At 37.4% G+C, this 20,972-nt stretch overlaps 4 protein-coding genes across 8 annotated transcripts; 2 read left to right on the top strand and 2 right to left on the bottom strand.

The window, feature by feature from the left end:
• The first annotated feature begins 607 nt into the window (after positions 1-607).
• LOC129298534 (transcription initiation factor TFIID subunit 13) lies at positions 608-4,695 on the top strand. Of its 4 annotated transcripts, none has more exons than XM_054937046.1 (7): positions 620-838; positions 1,341-1,410; positions 2,275-2,402; positions 2,480-2,517; positions 2,705-2,764; positions 2,874-2,948; positions 4,314-4,695. In XM_054937046.1, exons 3-7 carry the CDS (start codon positions 2,303-2,305, stop codon positions 4,440-4,442), a joined length of 402 nt encoding a protein of 133 aa, XP_054793021.1. In that variant the 5' UTR covers positions 620-838; positions 1,341-1,410; positions 2,275-2,302; the 3' UTR covers positions 4,443-4,695. The 4 variants fall into 4 exon arrangements, with proteins under 4 accessions (XP_054793080.1, XP_054793021.1, XP_054792960.1 ...); XM_054936985.1 differs by having other exon boundaries at positions 621-832; XM_054937105.1 differs by lacking the exon at positions 2,480-2,517 and having other exon boundaries at positions 608-832; positions 2,275-2,416.
• A 2,659-nt stretch (positions 4,696-7,354) lies between these two features.
• LOC129292551 (dnaJ protein ERDJ3B-like) lies at positions 7,355-11,434 on the bottom strand. The gene is made up of 10 exons (XM_054930119.1): positions 11,123-11,434; positions 10,876-11,024; positions 10,588-10,720; positions 10,092-10,206; positions 9,364-9,480; positions 9,088-9,174; positions 8,337-8,396; positions 8,172-8,249; positions 7,902-7,973; positions 7,355-7,815 (listed from the first exon to the last, which is right to left on the bottom strand). The coding sequence occupies exons 1-10, from the start codon at positions 11,191-11,193 to the stop codon at positions 7,657-7,659; spliced, it is 1,041 nt and encodes a 346-aa protein (XP_054786094.1). The 5' UTR covers positions 11,194-11,434; the 3' UTR covers positions 7,355-7,656.
• A 1,076-nt stretch (positions 11,435-12,510) lies between these two features.
• Positions 12,511-16,557, top strand: LOC129310678 (probable protein disulfide-isomerase A6). Of its 2 annotated transcripts, XM_054952592.1 has the most exons (11): positions 12,511-12,843; positions 13,312-13,396; positions 13,914-14,011; positions 14,138-14,193; positions 14,538-14,655; positions 14,842-14,869; positions 14,966-15,057; positions 15,134-15,290; positions 15,420-15,544; positions 15,718-15,817; positions 16,129-16,557. In XM_054952592.1, exons 1-11 carry the CDS (start codon positions 12,692-12,694, stop codon positions 16,192-16,194), a joined length of 1,077 nt encoding a protein of 358 aa, XP_054808567.1. In that variant the 5' UTR covers positions 12,511-12,691; the 3' UTR covers positions 16,195-16,557. The 2 variants fall into 2 exon arrangements, with proteins under 2 accessions (XP_054808567.1, XP_054808575.1); XM_054952600.1 differs by lacking the exons at positions 12,511-12,843; positions 13,312-13,396 and adding an exon at positions 13,801-13,824.
• Positions 16,558-17,155: 598 nt separating this feature from the next.
• On the bottom strand, positions 17,156-20,972 carry LOC129310690 (uncharacterized). The gene is made up of 3 exons (XM_054952607.1): positions 20,580-20,972; positions 20,151-20,248; positions 17,156-17,846 (listed from the first exon to the last, which is right to left on the bottom strand). Exons 1-3 carry the CDS (start codon positions 20,703-20,705, stop codon positions 17,348-17,350), a joined length of 723 nt encoding a protein of 240 aa, XP_054808582.1. The 5' UTR covers positions 20,706-20,972; the 3' UTR covers positions 17,156-17,347.

The raw sequence follows: 20,972 nt of genomic DNA, 5'->3' as shown, positions 1-20,972 counted from the left end.
TATGTTTTCTTATAACAAATTGGATTCTGTTAGCATTCCAAACCAAACCTTAGATAATATTCCCCAGCAAGAGCCACGCTAAAAATTATAGATCTCAGGGTTTCAAGGCCTCCTCCGAATTCAAATGGATGAACTTTAATATATTATTATAGTTTTCAAATCAAGAATAAAAACAGAGTGAAAATCTATCAAGCAGTCTCTGTTTTAACATATTTAATAATAAATAAATCACGCTTAAGAATTTTTGAAGACCTACTTACTTAAAAACATTAAATAGATAAGACTTATATTATATCATTGTTATGTTTATATATTATTTATACAGATACATTATTATAATTATAAAATTACTTTTATCATTCAGGCCGAACGGAACAACCGGAATTGCCTGACATTTGATCGGGTGGGCAATACCCGATCAAATAGGCCGAGGAGAAGCGAACCTTACATCCCGTCATTCCTTTAGCAATAGCGGTAGACATAGCGCACGGCAAGATGTCACTCTGATTTTTGATTACATATACATATATTTAATTTTTTCAAGGGTATGAAGTAACAAGCAAGGACCAAGAGGGAGATTTTAGTCATTTTATCTGTGTTTACTGTTTACACCCTTATAAGTCATAGCCCAATCGGTTCTCTCCCACTTTTGTCGATCACTCGGCCAGTCCTGTCTCCAGACTCCTCCACTCTCCCTTCTTCACTTCTTGCTCTCGGCTGTGTTGCTCGTCTATAGCTCGTCTCCAGATTTTAGTCAGCGTGTTGTGCTCTTACTTGGCCGTGTTCGATTGGTCGCTTGTCTCTGTCTCGGTCGTTTGTTCTCCGTTCGCGTGTGCGTGTATGCTTGGTTTCGTCTGTGTCTCAGTCACCTGTGTGCTTTCTGAGTTTGTTCTTCAGTTTTTTTTTTTAATTTATCAGTTCGTGTTTGCCTCTGCACGTTGTTGCAATGTTGCTGGAGCTAGAGAGGCATTACTTTGTTCTTCTTCATTCTCTATTTTTGTTGCAATGTTGCGATCTGAATGAGTTATTTGTTGTGTATGCTTTTCCATTTTCCTTAGTTGTGTGTCCAGATGTGATATTTGCAGATTATAACGTTTGATCCTGTGTTAATGTGGACAAAATTCTGTGCGATAACCTATTTGTTTAATTGGGTCCAGTAATAATAAGGCCATAATGGAATTTCTTCGATGTTGCGATCTGTTAGTAACTGCTGGTGCTGATTGAAGGGTTTTGTACTTTTCTTTACAAGTAGATTTCTTGCGCATTTATTTCTTGTTTTTTTTTTACTGTGTTTTTGATATGTTAATTCTTTTTTTTTTTTGTGTATTTCTTTTTCCCAGATGCTTCAACCTTTTGTGAACTTCAAGGAGATTCATCACAGGCCATTTGGACTTGGAGGATTTAATTACAGTATGTTGCCTTGTTGGAGCTAGAATTTTTGAAATATGTTGTTTTAATGTTTTTTAGGAATTCTGGATGTTGAATGTTGTTTTGGGTTGAGTTATGGATTCTGGATATTGTGCTGTCCTAAGAATTATGTGAATTTATTGAGCATGGGTGTTAATCGTGTTATATTTTGGATTTATGGATTCTGGATATTAATGGATATTTCTAGATATTGTGGTGTTTGTCCTAGTACTTGTGTCAGTGTGTGGCAGATTATGTCTGATGATTTTCTGGATATCTTGCTAGGTTTTTATCATGTGAATTCATTTGGGGTCTTTTATGGGCAGGGTGAAATTATAGGGCTGGGCAGCCTGAAGGTGCCCAGCCCGTTCTGCCCAACCCAAAACTTTAGGGCTTTTTGCAGGCAGGGTTGGGCAGCGGGTTGCTTTTTACAGCCTGTTGATCCTTTGGGTTGGGCATTGGGCAAGGGCCCTGTCTTGCTCAACCTTGTCCATGTCCACCCCTTCACCTATTGCTGCTTGGAGAAATAACCCTCTCTCTCTCTTTGTTACTGTTTTTGTTGCAATACAAGTTCATTTTCTTTTGCCCTACTGCCTCAAGGTCGTATTTCACTTCCGCAACTTTATCTCAGAGCCATCTCGTCCATAAACTTAAGTATTTCCATGCTCTCTCTTTGCCTATATAGCACCCAATCTCATGGTCTGTTTTGGAGTTCTACTATTCCCCCTACTCTGGACTCGAGTCCCCACTCCCCGTCTTTTTATTCGTTTTTCCTTCTCCCTGACTGAACTATTTTTTGATCTGCCGTTTAATGAAATTCATCCTCTCACGAATTAAACTTATTGAAATGCATGTTTTTGGTTTTAGATTCTTACGTGGCAGAACTTGGGCAAAAATGAGTAGTTCTGCCGGACCCTCATCAAAACCAAGAGCTGGATCCTCACAACCCTCAGAAACTTCGTCTAAACGCAAAAGAGGAGTTTTCCAAAAGGAATGTAAGAATCATTTTGTAAGTTCTTGAAACATTTTAACTTATCTGTACTTTATTTTAACCTTTTATTGGTTGCTACAGTGCAGCACATGATGTATGGTTTTGGAGATGATCCGAATGTAAGTGTTAATATTGATAATTTTGAGTGCATATTTATGTTAAATTGAAAATGTAAGAATTAAGCCATCTGAGAGGATAAGGCTGTGTGGGAGAGTAGATTGAGTTCTGAACCTTTGTGTTGTAGCAAAAAGAATATGCCAGAACTACTATATATTATTTATTTGTTTTTGTCCATTGCACAACTAGCCACTGCCTGAAAGTGTAGCACTTATGGAGGATATCGTTGTGGAATATGTTACAGAACTGGTAAGCATTGGCTCAGGCTTTGTGTATTTTTCTTTGATTGCTCAATGAATGCCACAGATAAGTTGGCTTGTTTCCTTATTCCTCTTCTTCCCCTTTTCCATTTCTTGAGGTACACAAAGCCCAGGATATTGGATCGCAGAGAGGAAAGTTGTCAGTTGAGGATTTCCTGTATTTGATTCGCAAGGTATCGTTTTTTATTGCTTCAAGTTTAACATAGGAAACTTTTACTTGGAGCATAAAATTCTTGAGCAATATTTTATAACATATCTTATCCATGACAGAGTCATTTGTAGAAGCACCAGCTAACAAACAGAATCCTTCACCTAGATGTACCATGTAGGGAGTTAAAAGGAAGAATTTAACACAAATGAGAAATCTTCCATAATCCCTTATGCACCGAGATTACTGCTGAGTTATAATATTTTGCCTAAGTTCATGTTAACTGAAACTTCTTGTTAGGCAAAAAACAAGTTTAAATTTAAATCTGACTCTTTCAAAGTACTGCCGGGAATCTGCTATTCTGATATTTTTTCATCAGCAGAAATCTATGGCTTCTTTGCTACATCTTGCAAAGGCCTGCTGTCAATAATTGAGGCTAATAAAGTCGTTAGAACTTAGAAGCATCAATAAATATGTATCAAACTAGATTAATCCTTTGCAGAAGTTACAGGGGATACATAAAATGGTTAGGAACATTTATTTGCACATGGTTTGGGAATAATAAAGTAACAGTAACTTTTGACCTAGTATTCATATATAGGTATTTTTTTTTTTTGGGTCTGCATATATAGTTAAACTCTAGCATATCTTGACAAAACGATGCCTTCTGTATAACCAAATTTGATATAAATTGTACTTATCTTAAAACAGTAATAAAGTGTCATCCTAAGTGGCTTGTCTTGTTTAAGTTTGCTGATTGCCTCAGATAGCAATCAAACTTGAGCTTGGGAATTGTGAATTCTCCTTGTATTAATTAATTTCTTCTCTGTTACAAAGAAGCTGATCATCGTTGATCAATGGACTAGAAGCTGACCCAGATCTTCCTAGAAATTGATCAGTGGATTCGAAAGATCAGATAAAAACTGAGATTTTGCTTGTAATGAAGAAGTAACTGATATAGATACGCTGATATGCAAGTAACATAATAAGCCTAATATCATGTAAAAATAAATCCTATCAGGTTCAGACAATTCATTGAAGGTATCTAAAACCCAGGGCATGATAGCGTCATATTAAAATCTCATGCAGTTAGCACGAGGTACAACTATTCGAGTATTAACTTGACACCAAGTCACTACAAAATGAAACTTCTAGAGTCTTAGACCGACCCACTGAAGGTTATTATCATTGTTGGTGTGAACTTCCATGAACTGATTGACTTCACCTAAACAATGCACCAAGCTCCTTCTCAGCACAACGAAGCCCCAGCCATCTCAAGTTCAACTTCTTTTGATTCATTTTCTCCCCTATCATGTGAAGATGTATGGTGCTCTCTGCCAGTTCATGGTATTTTTGTTGTCCTGAGGTATCAAATTCTTTTCCGCCGCAGGACTTGCCAAAACTTAACCGCTGTACGGAACTGCTGTCTATGAATGAAGAACTGAAACAAGCGAGAAAGGTTTTTGAATCAGATGAAGAGAAGCTGAGGAAGGTTTTCGAGGCAGACGAACCTGAATGATAAGATTTGTTTAAAGCATGCCGCATGCTCCCTTCAATCTTTTATACAAGTCACTTTTAATTTCCTCATCGAACCAACGAGGTAATTAAATTGTTGATGTTATATGAAAAGAAATTTTTATTTTCAATTTGTCCTTATTAAATGTATTATCTTCATAAACAATTATCTCATTTGTAATCTTTTATTCTATTTGTAGAAAATTGTGAAAGGATAAAATTAGAAGAAAGTAATTGATTATCTAGTTTATTCAAAATTACTTATAGAAAAGACTATTAATTCTTTCTGGAAGGGGGTTTATATGTTTGGACCAAAGCGATTACTTTCCTTTTCTTGGCTAGGCCAGAACTTTTGAAATGCATCACGAGAAGTCATTTTATGTGGAGTGAAAATGGGGAGTTGAAATTCTGTATTTTGTAAATCTAGAATTGTCACATTGCCCTTGTGTAATTTAAATATTTCCCCCCTTTATAATGTTAAATGCATCATGCTTGGGAAAATTATAGAGAAATTTTAGTGAAGGAAATTAAGGGCGTGTTCGGATTAAAAAGGAGTAAAAATTTATTGAAACTTTTCTTTCAGGGTTTGATGTTTTAATTTTTTTTTTAAATAATATTGTTCCGAAACTTAAAAGAATGGAGAAATTTCTCCCCATAGTTAAATGTTAGGTTAATTGACCATTAAATTAAATGAGATTTTGAGGAGAGGAAAAAAAGACATGGCATGCTAACTAGATTTCCTTTCTCACCCTCCCCCCCTCCCCTTTTGTTTCTTACTCGCATATCAACACTAGCCTTGGCCACGGAACACTTTTCACACTGTAGAGGTCTCTGGCGGTATTATTTACTTCCAAATGCCAATCATAGCGGCAATGATGCTCACTCATCAGTAATTCTTTTTTACTAAATTCATAAACATGAATGAGATTTGGATTGAACAAAAACGTAAAAGCTAAAAAGCAAACATTATGCTCAGAGTTACACATATTACTGGCATTCCCTTCCTAAATGAAGAATATTAAATTCAACAAGAACTCAAATTTCAATCCATACACATGTTTAGTACCCACATTTCCATTCTTGTGAAGACTCGTGACCTTAATGGCTTGAGAGTCAACTTAGGTCTGGTGGGACCACCTTGTCTGAACAACTCATTCGGTAGCATTGAAAATTTGGAACCCACTTAGATTCTCCAGCCACACCTCCGCCTGAAGAGTGACCCACAAATAGCCACATAAACTAAAACAAAGGCATAGACAACACAACCTACCAAGATTGAATAGAGCAAGCAATTTAGCAACTTCGTAGCCAAAGTAAACGTAGACAAGCATAAGTGAAACACCATAGCTCTTGGCAGAAAACAAAAAACAAAAACCAAAAAGAAGAAATACCATAGCTCGATGATATTGGATTTTCACCTAGGGAAACCAACATTTGATCACAAAATCCCACTCGGAAAACCGCGATCTTGAAACCTGTATGGAACGACATTGTATCCCTCCTCCACTTGTTGTGGTGTGCTTAATTTGAACAAATCGGAGCATCCTTCTAGGTACTGGTTAGCTTGATCTTGTAATTGCAAACGATAGAAGGAAGAGATCACTAATTGAACCCCCCAATGGCAACGAATCAACAATCATCGTAGCGTTGACGTATGGAAAGAATGGAGAAGGAAGAAGAGGATTCCGGCATATTGAATGGAGATTGTGGGCGGCGCTACGATGAGCATTCCGCACATACTCACTGATGAAAGCAAAGGAAGAACAGTGGGGAAGGTGGATTAAAGAAGGAGAGAGTAAAGGGAAGGAGAAGACAGCACGTGGACCGTGAGTTAGAGAGAGTAGAGTGCCACGTGGCCAATAAAGTCAAAAATAATGGTCAACAAATGATGTCATTGATGGTAGGGGGCAATTGTTTTAAATAAAAGTTTAAGATTTCATTAGAAAAAATTTTAAGGTAATTTTGTCTATTTTGTCCTAAAAAAAATCTTGTGATAATTTTTTTTGCCAATTTAGACGTAATTTTTTTTTTTGCCAATGTAAAACTTAATTACAGGAATATATTAGTAATTCATTTTTTGTCGATTAGTTCTTTGTAATTTTCTTTTATATATTTATAATTGTTATTTAATAATTTATATTATTTTTCAAATAGAAGCAACAGGATCATTTACTATCTATCCTCCTGTAACCGCTTTCTCTTATGTAGATGCAGACAGAGTTTTTTTGAACGAGGCAATTCTACACAATGCTAAGACTAATTAGTGTGTATTGAATACCTCTATTATTTTATGACAAACCTCTAGGCAATGGTACAGGCTAAAGGGAAATGATCCACATCCTGACATTAATATATCCTATAAGGATGACATTTCCAAATATGGAGGTGTGATTTGAAACAGTCATGTTGAATGAATGGCTAGATTTCAATCTAATGTTGGTCAATTTTCTCCTGTAATTATTGAGATTATTGGAACTATTCAAGGCCACAACATGTGCTACCATTTGAATTTATGAGTTCAAGTTTTAATTGACTATATATATGCGGAGACGATTAATCCACTTACAAGAAACAATGCGAGCCGACACCAATCTAGAGACACCATGGAATATGCGAGGGAGTACTTGTTTAATCGTTGACTTGCGTCTTTGAATTTGATCAACCACAACCATTTTGTCAGGAGGTGGTGGATGATAGAAAGAATAAATCTTAATCTGTAAACTGATTTATCTTGCATCCTTTGTCTTGATTAATGACACCTCTTCATGTTTAAAAAAAAAAAGAAAAAGAAAAATCCCGTGGCTTTTTACTAACTTACCACTATTCCATCGTCATCTTGCTACGACGCGAGCTCTGGCCAGTGGCCATACATTAGGGGGGAAATTGAAATATGTGAGGTGCCCCTCAAAATAAAAATTAAAGAGTCTGACAAGAACGTGTAATTCACTGGGAAACGATTTCAGACTTCAGGGACGACAATCAAGGATGAGATATTTTACTGTGTCACATTTTCCTTGCCCACTGGTAAAGAGAAGATGACAAAAAATACACCATAACTCAGGAAGGCAGGTTACAACATGCGCAATGATTAGAATGGTAAGTATACACCTATTTTTCAACTAACAAAAAAGGGGAACCCCCGTGGCTTTCCTTCTCAACGAGAACCTAATAATGTTAGGTTGAGGACATGTTGGACTAAGTAACTTGTGCTCTGGACCCTAACCAAGAACTGATTTTATCTGTGTTTTCTGCTCCTCCGTTAGAGTCCTGGGGAAAAGAACCTCAAAAGTTACGTACAGATCTCCTTTCTTAGTGCTCATATGCAACGGCATGCCCTCCCCTTTGAACTTCTTGACATCCTTTGGCTTCGTAATTCCCTGACGAGTCAAGAAATAGTCCGTCAGATGTGTGCTTGTTAATCCTTTTCAACACCAATGAAGATATGCAATGACGACATGCTCACCTTTGAACTGATGTCCACCAGATGTTCATCCAGGTGTTTAATGGTCTTCTCAAAACCAACTAGTGCTTGAACCTGAAGGAAATAAAGCATGGGTTTGGCCCCGAAAAAAAAAAAAACGAAAAGAAAGAACGAAGAGAAAAGAAAAGAAAGGTAATAAAGCCGAAGATTACTACTACCAAATACACGCCTCAGCTGTGGCCAGTACATTCAAGGTACATTAACTACACGTTCATAATTCGATACCCATATAAATGAATGCGTAATGTTTACCAGTGTTATAGTGACAGTGGTGTGCAAGTCATTGCCCTCCCTTCTGAAGAGGTCATGGGGTGCTGTCCGGATGCGAAACTGATCAGAATAAAGTACACATCATCAGCAAGCATAACATTGATATAACAATTGCCAAAATAAATACAAAATCACTCAGTCACTAACCCTTAAATCTCCAGCTTCACCATCCACTTTGGGCTCACCATCTTCATAAAACAGAACCTCCTGCGAAAAGTAAGGAATTTGTTACCATGCCTGACTAATAGTCAATGCAATCTAAAACCCGAAACATGTTATCATCAAATTCCCTTAACTTCTATATACATCAAATCAGAATTTTCTTTAAATTAATAGAAGCCCACAGGAGGAGGGAGAGAAATTCCATATTCCACAAGCCATGACATAGAATTGGATCATAGCTGTCATTGTATTCAGAGTTCAGATCCATTTTACGGACAATCTATTAGTTATTATGAGAGAATATATTAGTTACAAACAATCTACACTAACGCTCTACAAATCATAGCAATACAGACTTCACCAAAATCACAGGAACTGAAACTTCCCACACAGACACAATAACAAGGCGATGCACAAACAATGCCAACAGAGAGAGGTTCTCTCTACTCTAAACCAGATCCAAATTATTTTCTCAGCTTTTCTTTACACCCGTGACAACCAGTTATTAACTACTCCTTTTGACGTCATTATTTCTCCCACCTTTATAATTGCAGCCTTTCCAACTCTCTTTCACTCCCCTTAGTCTCCTACAATCTGTTTTGGCTGCATTTTTTGTGCGTTTTTTTTTCCATTTTTTTGGTGGGGGGGGGGGGTTGAGCCCCAACAGACAATGAGAAACATAATATTGTGAATGATTGATTAATTGAGCCCATATTTGGAAACAATGAACGCTTACCTGCCCATCCTGCATGCCTTTCTCAATATCAACAGTGATGAAATACCCCTCCCTTTCATATTTGACATTAGGACATTGCTCACAGACCTGGACAAGAAAAAACATAATATTGACTGAAAAACCTCCAGGTACATAAACAGCAGAAATCAGACAAACCTGCACGATACCTTACCCATTTCTGTGGTAATATTGCATAAAATATACATTCACAACCACAAGGATAAAATAACAAACACAAACTTGCATTCCTTCAACACTCTTAGCAATGATGACTACCTGCTCTGTCATCTGTTGAAACATCCCAGGACCAATTTGTCTGTGATAAACCTCGTTTCTGCAGTTACAGCGTCTCTTCCCAGGTGCCGGTTTTAAAACATTCTTCTCCCTCCAAACCTATCATTTAAAATGTGAATATCATACACAGAATAAAACCACTAAATGCCTAGTCAATTCTTTGGCAAACACGATACCAATATACCTTAGAGCTTGATAATTACTGCAGTGTAATAACTGCAATATTTCCTAACCATGCCCGGTTATTGCCAAAGCATTGATCAGTAACAGTATTTGGTTATATAATACAGTGTCTAAGATGGATAAGCATAGGGGCAAACGGCCGATGCAGAATATGCTCCAGGCAAATCAGATGTTTAGTCAGGTGTGAAACACATGTATCAAGATACCAGAACTAGCATGTACACGCACATAGATGCATATAATATATTAAAATTGAGAAGTTCCAAATTAGTTCTGTTAGTTCCTTTCATCTGATTCTGCCAGTGAATCTAGCCTTGCTGTTACCCTTTTGTCATATAAAAACCAATCAGATAATTCCAATTTTAAAATTTAATAGCACCCAAATCCCGGGCATAAAATGTTACAGAATTTAAATCAGGTATGACATGCTAAATAGTCTAATTCTGCCCAACGGATAAATAAAACTTCACAGTACATATATAGTTTTAGTCCATGTACGTAAAAGCAACAGATAGAAATAAACTTACTTTCAACGAGCCTCCCATGTACAAATCTTCAAGAGATGCATCCAATTCGATGATGACATCATCACCTTTAGGAATTTTCTCTTCCTCCTCCTCCGTTGAACCTCCACCAAAGAAACTGAAAGAAGCAGTCAGAGTTGCCCTAAGTGGCCATGGTTGCAAAATTTCAATAAATAGCAGTTTTACTTTGCAAACAAAAGATCGACAACTATATCTCATTGGATAAAGTTAAATATGCCAGGCCATCATAAAGACAACGAAGGCACTACAATAAGTAGGATACTCGTAATAGTATCCCTCTATGGACGATCTAGCGAGTTAGTCACTATAAAGTTCACGAATAAAACACATAATGACATTCCTGGCCATTAAAAAAATTGTCAAGGAAGAATTCGAGTACTACGTGATAAGAACTATTTTTAAAAACGCCCACCCCCAACCCCTGGGAAAAATGACTCTCCTTGTAGTCAAGGTAAATAAGAACTTGTCTTGGACTTACGAGCTAAATATGTCTTGAATGTTCATTCCCATTCCGCCTCCTCTGCCTCCACTAGCAGCATGCTGTTTCAGACCCTCTTCGCCATACCTGTCATAGATTTTTCGCTTCTCGCTATCCGACAATACTTCATAAGCTATCAACCATCAAGAACCATGCAACCCCAAACCGACAGCAAAATCCGTTAAAATCATGTTTACCAAAAGAGAAAAAAATAATAATAATCCGCTAAAACCAAAGAAGATAAATGTTCAACAAACCCATACAAATCAACTAAATAATCAGATATACCATTGTTGATCTCAGCAAATCTCTTATTAGCTTCTTCATTTCCCTGATTTTTATCGGGATGATACTTCAACGCCAGCTTCCTATACGCCCTCTTTATCTGCTCGTCCGACGCGCCCTTCGGCACTTGAAGTATATCGTAATAGGTCTTTCTGCAAAAGGTCGAAAAGTAAGATAGAAGCCCGATAGTTTGCATTATTAAAGATTGGAGCATTTTGGAGGAGAACAGGTGGATAAAAGAGTGATATACCCCGCAATGGCATTGAGGAAATAGCAGAAAGCGCATAAAAAGAACAACAGCTTGGCACTTCGATGCGCCATGAACGTTTAGGTAAGTAGAGAGATCAAAGAGAGTTTGGGTTAGGACTCTCGTATCAGATCGCGAAATTCAGGTTTTCCGATGAAAATTAAATGGCGAATATGTTTCCCTTGCGCCCCAAATTCTCTTCCTTTATCCCTGTCTGTGTCGTTGATTTTACTTTACAGTCTCCAAGTCCAGCTTCCACGAAGTCAGGATGGAAGTGATTCCACCAATGGAACGGAAACGATCCCCTCCGCCTTGCAAGAGCGTGACAACGTGTTCATTCCCAACCTGACCAATGACTGTGAGCGTTTCGCTGTTTGAACCAATCATATGACTCCGCGTGGCGTATTGCCGTTGTTTCCTTTTTGTGTTTTTTTAAAACATTGTTCCCTTTAATAGTTTGATGCGCCATAACAATCTTTTTTTTTTTATATATTTTATTGGGAAAAATAACAACTTGTGGGGTCCAACGACTTGACGCACAGGAGCGCGTTTTGGGGGGGCCCATATATTCGGATCATTGGGTGGTCAGAAAAACAAAAGCCATGAGACTTGGATCCTTGAAATCTGACCCGACTACTAATATAAATCGCTCTCTTCCTTTGGATGGGAATAAACGGGCTTTAACCAATCTCACGGCTAAGGCATTCGGCTAGTATTTTTAAGTTTACTTCCTTCCTAGTTCATGAGTCACACTCTATAAACATTATCATACTTTTACTTATGAGGCAATTTATTTATAAGCCGGGTAAATAGATGTTTACTTGAATTTGAATTTTTAAACAGGTCTGAAGGTACTTGATCCTTATATATACGCAATGCAAGGTTGTGACGTGATCTTTTTTCACATCCACTTTTTATTACCGCTCATGAATTAGAACCACAGCCCACTGTGATTAATTATTCTTTCTTTCTTGCCCAACCCCCTGTCTTCTTCCTCTACTTCTTCTTGAGCGCATTATGATATGATTCATATAATGTAGTAGAATTATGCCCCTAATCACACACCACATGCTCCGTAGTGTGGTATCTCTCATCTTGATTGTCATTAATTCATATAATGATACTTCCAAATTTAAACTCATGGAAAATCACATAATTAGATTCGTTGTCGTATGCTCATACATAGTGTCAAGAGGAAGACATCAGTACTTGCTTTGACCCGTCGTCTTCTGGCAAGCGTGTTACTGTGAGCGACATGGTGCCAGCCGCCAGGTGTTCGCAAGTGACACGTCGAACGTTGCCACCGGGCCAATCATTCGGTGCCACATCGACAGTAGCCGGTCACGGTTGCGAGTCTACTATCGGTAATCGTGAATCCAGAACTCGCATCTGAAGTCTCCAGACTGCTGAATGAATCAAATCCTGCCACTTCACCAAAACTCTAGGCCGAAACCGATACTCCGTTACACTACTGGATCGAGGGTTCCTCCCGCACGTGGACCTTGATATAAAACTGCAATTGCGAGAGTTAATTTCGGGATAGCAGCTCTGTTACACAAAAACCAGAGGTTGATGGACAAGTATCAGATCTGGCTAAGCCTCGGAGCCTTCGCTTTGCTGGTCCTAACTGCCTCAGCAGATGATGTCGTCGTACTAACCGAAGAAAACTTCGAGAAGGAAGTCGGGCAGGACAGAGGAGCTCTTGTTGAGTTCTACGCCCCCTGGTAACGCATTATTAATCCACTTTTCTTCGTTGATCAGAAATCATAACATGCAAGTGTTAGGGTTTGTATATTCGTTTCCATGTTGACGTTGCTTCGATCGCATCCCTTTCAACGACTCATTTACCTTTCCTATTTGATTTTGGGATTGTTCTTCTTTTTTTCATAGAAGACATCATAAGTTTAAGAGTTTGTCTAAATGTCACGGGTTTAAGGATTTGAACACAAAAGGGACAAAAAAAGCTTTCAAAGAAGTTGGGAGCGAAATAACAGTTTTACTGATGGGACCCTGAACTTTCGGGTATCTAAATGGCTAATATCCACCCTTGAAGTTCTCTTGGTTACCATGAAGCTATATAACCGATACAAGTCATATACTCTTAAGTATTTGAGGCGACGTATCTAGATAAATGAGAAGTTCCGTGACGTTGGACGCATTCTTATATGTTTCCCCCACTTTTGTCTTGATAGGTGTGGACATTGTAAAAAGCTTGCACCAGATTATGAAAAGCTGGGTACCAGCTTCAAGAAAGCCAAATCTGTTTTGATAGGAAAGGTCAGCACCCTGGTGTTTCTCCTTATTCATACCTTTTTATTGCTGGCACTTGCACGCTTTAGTTTATGGTTCGTTTGCCAACCATCTAAAATTATTGACTGTTTATGGTAATCCTCTTCTTATCTCGGAATTTCTTAGTGGTTGTATACCTTTCTAATCAAGTAGTCTAAGCTGCGACTTATTTAAAAAAAAAAAAAAAACTGATGTTGCGCATATGCGCCCCCTTTTTAATGTATCGTGCTTTCCAATAGTGACATCAGGATTCTTATGTCTTCAAAGTTCCCAACTTGATATTTCCTTTCCTTTTCCTGGTTTTCTTTTACAAATGTGATAGTTAAAGAGATCCGTTCATCTAAATTTGCATGAATATCTGGACAAGATATGGGATCCCCACCCCCCTCAAAATGAAGCAGCGGGCAATGGTTGCTGTCTGTACAAATTTTCTGTTTCTCTTTTTACATTTCAAATTGGAAATTCATTGACTTCACTTGACTAAACACAGGTTTTATTTTTGTAGGTGGATTGTGATGAGCAGAAAAGTTTGTGCAGCAAATATGGGGTTTCTGGATACCCAACTATTCAGTGGTTCCCAAAAGGATCTCTGGAACCCAAAAAGTAAGGAAAAGTTTGCTCATTGAAAACAAAAACACGATTAACTTTTATATCTTAATATGTTTTATCTGTTGCCTCATTTTCATCCCTCCTTTTGAATTAGAATTTAGTTTTGGTTTGTATATGCAGGTATGATGGGCCACGGACTGCAGAATCCCTTGCTGAGTTTGTTAATACTGAAGGAGGTTGTTTCTGTTGATTGTTGTGCTGAATACTTTTGTGAAGGCAAACACTAGACGATATTAATGTGTTTGAGTAACTTTTGAGGAAATCTAGTATTTTGACATTAGACATAATGTTGATCAGTCTTCTTACAACATTATTCTTTTAGATTTCTAGTATGGGAGGCTCTCCCAAGACATAAAAAGGTTTAGGTTTCATGTCATCATAATATTGCAGACTGCACATTATTTTTTGAGCTATTATCTTTTACAGCTGTTCAGATTATCTATTAGCACAAGTTAGGTTTGCTTTCACCATGTGCTTATTAGAAGTAGCAGAATTTCCTGATCAGGAAATTGATTTACAGGAACCAATGTGAAGATTGCCACGCCTCCATCCGACGTAGTTGTTCTGACACCTGACAATTTTGATGAGGTCGTCCTGGATGAAACCAAAGATGTCCTGGTTGAGTTTTATGCACCATGGTATTCTTGAGCAATTTTCTTGTCATTATTTTTTGCTTTATTTCCTATTTTTATTTCACAACTTTGGAATTGGGCTAAAAATCCTGGAAGATTTAGTTAGTCTTCTTGTATCATTTTGGTTTATTTATTTGAAATCTTTCAATTTCAACTAATACTAGACCTTCTGAATTTTTGTGATTTTATTAGGTGTGGACATTGCAAAAGCCTTGCTCCTGTAAGTGCATATCATTGTTGCCTTATTATTATGCTGTATCTTTTATCTTCTGCTAGAGCACTAACAGGAAACTTGTTTATGTCCTTTACTCTTCAGACGTATGAAAAGGTGGCCACAGCATTTAAACTGGAAGAAGATGTAGCGATTGCAAATCTGGATGCTGATAAATACAGGGATCTTGCTGAAAAGTGAGTTTAAGTGAGTTGATGGAGGCCAAAAACTAGAAGTGCTATTTTAGTTCAACGCTTAATTGTGTCTTTACAGATATGGTGTTAGCGGGTTCCCTACGCTAAAATTCTTCCCTAAGGGCAACAAAGCTGGGCAAGAGTACGAGAGTGGCAGAGACTTGGATGACTTTGTGTCTTTCATTAATGAAAAAAGTGGCACACATCGAGATGCAAAAGGACATCTTACTTCTAAAGTTAGTTATTCATATAAGCCAAGAAAAAGCAAGGGTTTATATTTTTATTTATTATTCTGAAAATGAAAAGGGGGATGACAAATGAGGTTGCATTTGATGTCTTACTGATAAATTTGATGTTCTGCTTAGGCTGGCATAGTTGAGAGCTTGGATTCCTTGGTAAAGGAGTTTGTGGCCGCGACTGATGAAGAGAAGAAAGTTGTATTTACTCAAATTCAACAGGAGGTTAACACACTCAAGGGTTCTGCTGCAAGGTACCTTCTCAATGTTACAGCTGCTCTATTCTTCTTCTAGAATATTTCTCGCGTCACCTGTCTTCTTCAATAATACTTAGTTCTTAAGCCTGAACTTCTGCATATGTTGACTACTTTACCCCTTTTACTAAGTAATAATAATGTGACAATATCCCTTCCATATCTTCAATTAGGTATGGGAAGATTTACTGGAAAGCTGCTAAAAATACTTTGGAGAAAGGTTCTGATTATGCTAAAAATGAAGTCCAGCGCTTACAGCGCTTACTTGAAAAGGTAATATTCTGTTTTTTAAGGGAAGTTGGCAGTATTAGGGACATCAAAGCATCTTTTGCATAAACATGCTTCAGTTTTAGATCAGTTGCTTCGTTCATTTAGTTATTGTTTTATCTCATTTATTCAATCACAGTAAATATTAAGATTATCTATTTTGTTGCTATATGTTAATTACTCGCGTGAAAAAAATGTGAGAAGAGAGCACAACTGTCGTTTCTGGGCCAAATATTCTTGAGGTGGTTTTAGGTTAATGTACTGCCAAAATATGGTTACCCTTGTAAGATCTTAATCTCTTGTTCTCGTTGTTGCAGTCTATCAACCCGGCGAAGGCTGATGAGTTCACTCTCAAGAAGAACATCTTGTCAACATTCGCATGACGTTGTTGCGCAATTATCAAATATCAACTTTGTTTTTTGTTGGAGATTGAGTGCCTCACCTCCCGCATCCTTTCTGACAACTCAAAATTTTGCGGGTCACTGATCTTAGTTATTTCTCCCCCTAAAATTTAAGTAGAATAGTCTCTCGGCCTTTAATGTATTAGAAAACCATTTGCCTTATTTTTAAAATTCGGTACTTATTTTTGCTGCTTAGTTATTTTCTTTTTTATATTTCATGTTTTGTTATGAACATACAGTTTATTGGCTCGTCTACTGGATAAATCTGATATATTTCAGATTGAAAAGATGCTGCCCTACTTAGAAATTGAGGATGCTATTGGAATTGGATGAAGGTTTGAATAATTACATGAAGTTGGGTGATGGTAAAATCATTTATGCAATTCGTGGGGAGATATAGAATTTGGAAAACGTCAGATAAATTATAATATTAATCATAATGGCAGGTGTTTAATCTTCCCTTTGATTACACGAAGCTATTTTTTGGCCAAAAAATAAAAACAAGGGGCTATTTTTGAAAAGACAACACATCTATATTGCAAAAAAAATGAAATACATAATTTTATTGCATTTTTATATTTATTATTTATGCGAAATATTTTTAAATGGACTTTACATTTAAAATTACGTTATTTTATTTTTAAGAAAGCTAGCTGCGCTTAGTAATATTAATGCTTCTTTGGAGCAATAAAACATTTTCCCAGACTGATCCATCCAACATTTAGCTTTTTGCTCGTCATATTTTACATAATAGATGTAAATTTTTGTACTTAGGAATATTCAAAATTAACAAATAATTACTTTTCTCGTATATTTTCTCTCTACGTTCAATGAAGAGACTAGTTTAGAAAGTCATGAAGCCGAACCCGTTGGCGATTGATACGTCAGTACCTACTCATATCTCGCACAGCAGCCAAAGCACAATTGAAACAGAAGCAATGGATTCAAGATGTAATTTTTGTTTCAGCCACTTTCATTTTAAGAATGGAGTCGGGGACATCGAGGTGAGATGATAACCTATGGGCATGCTAATCTCAACATCAACGCGGCAAATTAACAAAACATGCTCAACAGGGCAGGCCGTCGTGAAACCATAAAAAATGTTGGGTAAGATCCAACAATCAACGGCCATCACCTAACCCCCCGAATCAGCCGATTTGACATTCATATTTAACACACTGCTTGGTTTCTCTTGGTTAAACTCAGGCTCCAACATACCCATTGAAGGGCACTCGTCAATTTGACACTCTCTATAGTCATCCAGAGACTTCATAAACGAACATGGCCGATCCTCAGGATCACCAGGAGGCTGTGCTCTCATCTGCACGGATCGCAGCAATGCAGCTCTCCTTAAATCAGCCGAGTGGCATATATCACTTGGAGATGATGGGAACCGACCCTCAGAATCTGAGCCCCGTTGACGAGGCTGCGGCACAGTAGAGCCATGTGAAGCATTTGAACTAGAGGAAGGTGCTGAAGAGAATGCACTGAGAGGCCTTTGGTAACGGTATGGTGAAACAGGACTCGTGGGACGACTCTCAGGTTGGGATGAGCAGCTGTTTGTAGTAGTCTCACAATACCTTGATTCATCTGAGTCCTCTGACATAGGTGAATATTGTGAAGACATCTCATCTCTGCCAATGAATTTAAAGAACAAAAGGTAGAGTCGGGGAAAGTAAAAAGTTGCTGAGTACTGCAAAGTAACACAGTCATTTTAAGCAAAAAGATTTGGCCGTTCACAGTTGGCGCTGCTAACTTCTCATTTTCCATACAAGGTGTCCGCTGGACTAGCTTATCACTTAGAAGAAGACAACGTGAGAAAGAATCACCACTTCATGAACCCATTATTAACTTCCACCGTCGGAAAATAGCTAGACATATATATAGAAGAAAGATAAAGTGATTCCTTTTTTACATGCTGATGCCAGAAATCTAGATAAACCAAGTTATGTTTACTGGAAAGCTTTATCGACCTCAACTATTAACCAAAAATAGTCAAAAAGTTTTTTTGCAGCATATATGGGGACATAATTAGGATTATATAGGATAGGACACATCAACTTTAAGAAGGAAAAAAAGAGAGATAATAATGCTTGTTTTTCTTAAATGTAAACATTTACAAGTATAGATAAATGTTCAAGTGTTTATTGTGAAACACAGATGCATGTGACAAATATGACCATATAATGTTTTCACACCAACGAACATGCCTAAAGATTAAAGCCACTCTGCATGACATGCTGCCTGAAGTATGGGCTTAAAAGAAAAAGAACGTTACTCAACACCAAGCAAATTCAGCTTGTTCAGATCCTCCACGTTCCAACAATCCACCCTGTTCCCTGACACTTCTTAAGCTCACTTATTAAACAATGATTGTTGATATCTTTTCTATCTCGCCTTATGCCCGTCTGATCTTACACTGTGCTCTCGCCTTATGCCCGTCTGATCTTACACTGTGCTACCGAGAAATTGGAAATCCATAAACTCAACATATTCATCACTTACCCTCCCACTCTCAGCCTGTTTTCGTCATGCCCTCTATAGAAATATTAGAAATTCAAAGAGTTCATAGATTATATATAATTGTAATTAATTCTCAAATCTATTTGCATGTGAGCTGAGTCTGAGCCAAAGTCTCACTCACCATAGTTGAAAAGTTGTTGAAAAGACAAACACAAACTGCATCATCAATTAGCATACTGTATTTATCTATCCATCATTAATAAGAGGCCATTTCAGAATACAACTTACTAAGTGCTTCACAAATCCTTTTGAAGGTTGTAACTATGTTTGAGATGCAACATGTCATAAGTTCAAGTCGTAATTGTCCCCGTTTTTACCTCAAACCCACAGAAGGGAAAATATTAAGCACACAAGAGGAAGTGTTTGACCTTAAAATCAAGGGAATTCTCATGATCTGAATGATTGTATCAGAGTTTCTGGCCACTAATATTAACAGGATGTTATGCCAACATAAGCCCCAGACCCAAGGCAGTGTTAAATAGATTTCTATGGCACATAAGCCTACAAGGTTAGGTTTTTTCAGGAGAAAGGAAGTGAGTGGTTGTGCCTGGGTGAAAATCTAGGTTTCCATGATGTAATTTTTCCACAAACCTTCTGCTGCCTCGGTTAATGCAACATGCAAACCATTTAGCAATGCACACAATTTATAAAAATAGAAAACATACTTGAAAACAGACTAGAATGTAAGATTTTTATGCAATACCGAAAGTGATTATACATGAATGACTAACGAATAAATGCTGCTGACATTTATGAAATGCAAATCGGATAAAAGTATACTAGATGAGATCCAGATGAAAAATATTAAAATCTAGGGTTAAAAGTCATTTTTATTCTTAAACTATATATAAAGAGTCACGAATGCTCCTACACTGAACTATGCATCAATTCTATTTCTTGACTTTAAATATTCCCTCTGTTACCCTAGCGTTAAAAACACTTAATGTTCATTGGTCATCAATGAGTCCCACTATTTTTTTAATATTTTTTATCAAATTAAGGGTCATTTTTGTCCCTTAACTCAAATATTTTATAATAAAAATACATTAAAAATATAATGTGAGGACTCACTGAGGGTGAGAAAACTATGATGAGAAATGGAATCTTTAAAATTAAGAGACAGAATTAACCCATGATTGAATTTAGAAATTTGTGAACTTTTGTATACAGTTAAGGACAAAAATGACCCTTAACCCTAAAATCTATAATAATGCATGATGTTTCTACAGACAGACAGAATTCACCCCTAGAGACGCCAAGAAGATATCAAGAATACCGATAATGGCAGCAAATGGTAGTACTGCTTTAATTACCACATGAACAATAGTCAAAACATTAATGAATCTCGTTAGTATTCAAAAACGGCAGCCGAAATGCAAACTAGAGAACGATATAAAACCAATACTGATAATTACCTGACAGAGAGCATGCTATCAGACCTGGCTGGAGATTCCAGGAGATTATCAGGAAGCGAGTCGCCAACTGTCAATCCATTTAAACTAGATGCCATTATCTGTACAAGAAAAAGAGAAACAATGCAGCGACTTCAAGTCTCAAATTCTAGCTCATTCATTGTGGCGAAAAGCAAAATAGTTTTAAAACTGGAAAGGGCAACCTCGATTCAAAAGATATAAGCTTTGAATCAAACATACAATCGCCAAATTATGAAACAGCCAACAATTTGAAGTTATTTTAATTAGAAATAAAAATGACTGCAGGTAATAAAATATAAATAAACCTAGTGTACATTTTATATAATAATCTGTATATCAGTCATATAAAGATACGATAATGGGACAAAATTGATGAAGCGACATGTGCTGCGAAACCAAACAAGACCTAACCTCACTGAGGTAACGCTTGTGAGAGTGAAAATTGTCGAGGTAAACCTCCTCTTCAGGATCTCGGGTACGCTTGCTACTAGGCGATGATGTTGAAGATGATCCAGCCAAATTTGATTCAGGACCCATCGTTGCGCCTATCTCGTTCAAACAAATAACTCAGAAATGACGTTTAATTTAAGATTTCGTCTGGGACTCAATGGCTGAGACGTTGTCCAAGGAATTGCAAGGTCAATCTATGCCCAAGACAAGCATTTGCCCAATGTTCTGGGAAAACAGATAACCGACAGCGGAAGACATCGAAGCATTGGAGCTTGTCGAGAAGAAGCAGAGAAGTGGGAGCCTGGGAGATGCCCATGATTTCGTTGGTTGAGGCGAGAGGCGATAGGCGATATG

The sequence above is a fragment of the Prosopis cineraria genome, unplaced genomic scaffold, assembly GCF_029017545.1.
Source record: "Prosopis cineraria cultivar Desert tree isolate PC_DT_omini unplaced genomic scaffold, ASM2901754v1 PC1, whole genome shotgun sequence".
Classification (NCBI taxonomy): Eukaryota; Viridiplantae; Streptophyta; class Magnoliopsida; order Fabales; family Fabaceae; genus Prosopis; species Prosopis cineraria.
This window is presented reverse-complemented; position numbering and strand designations above follow the sequence as displayed.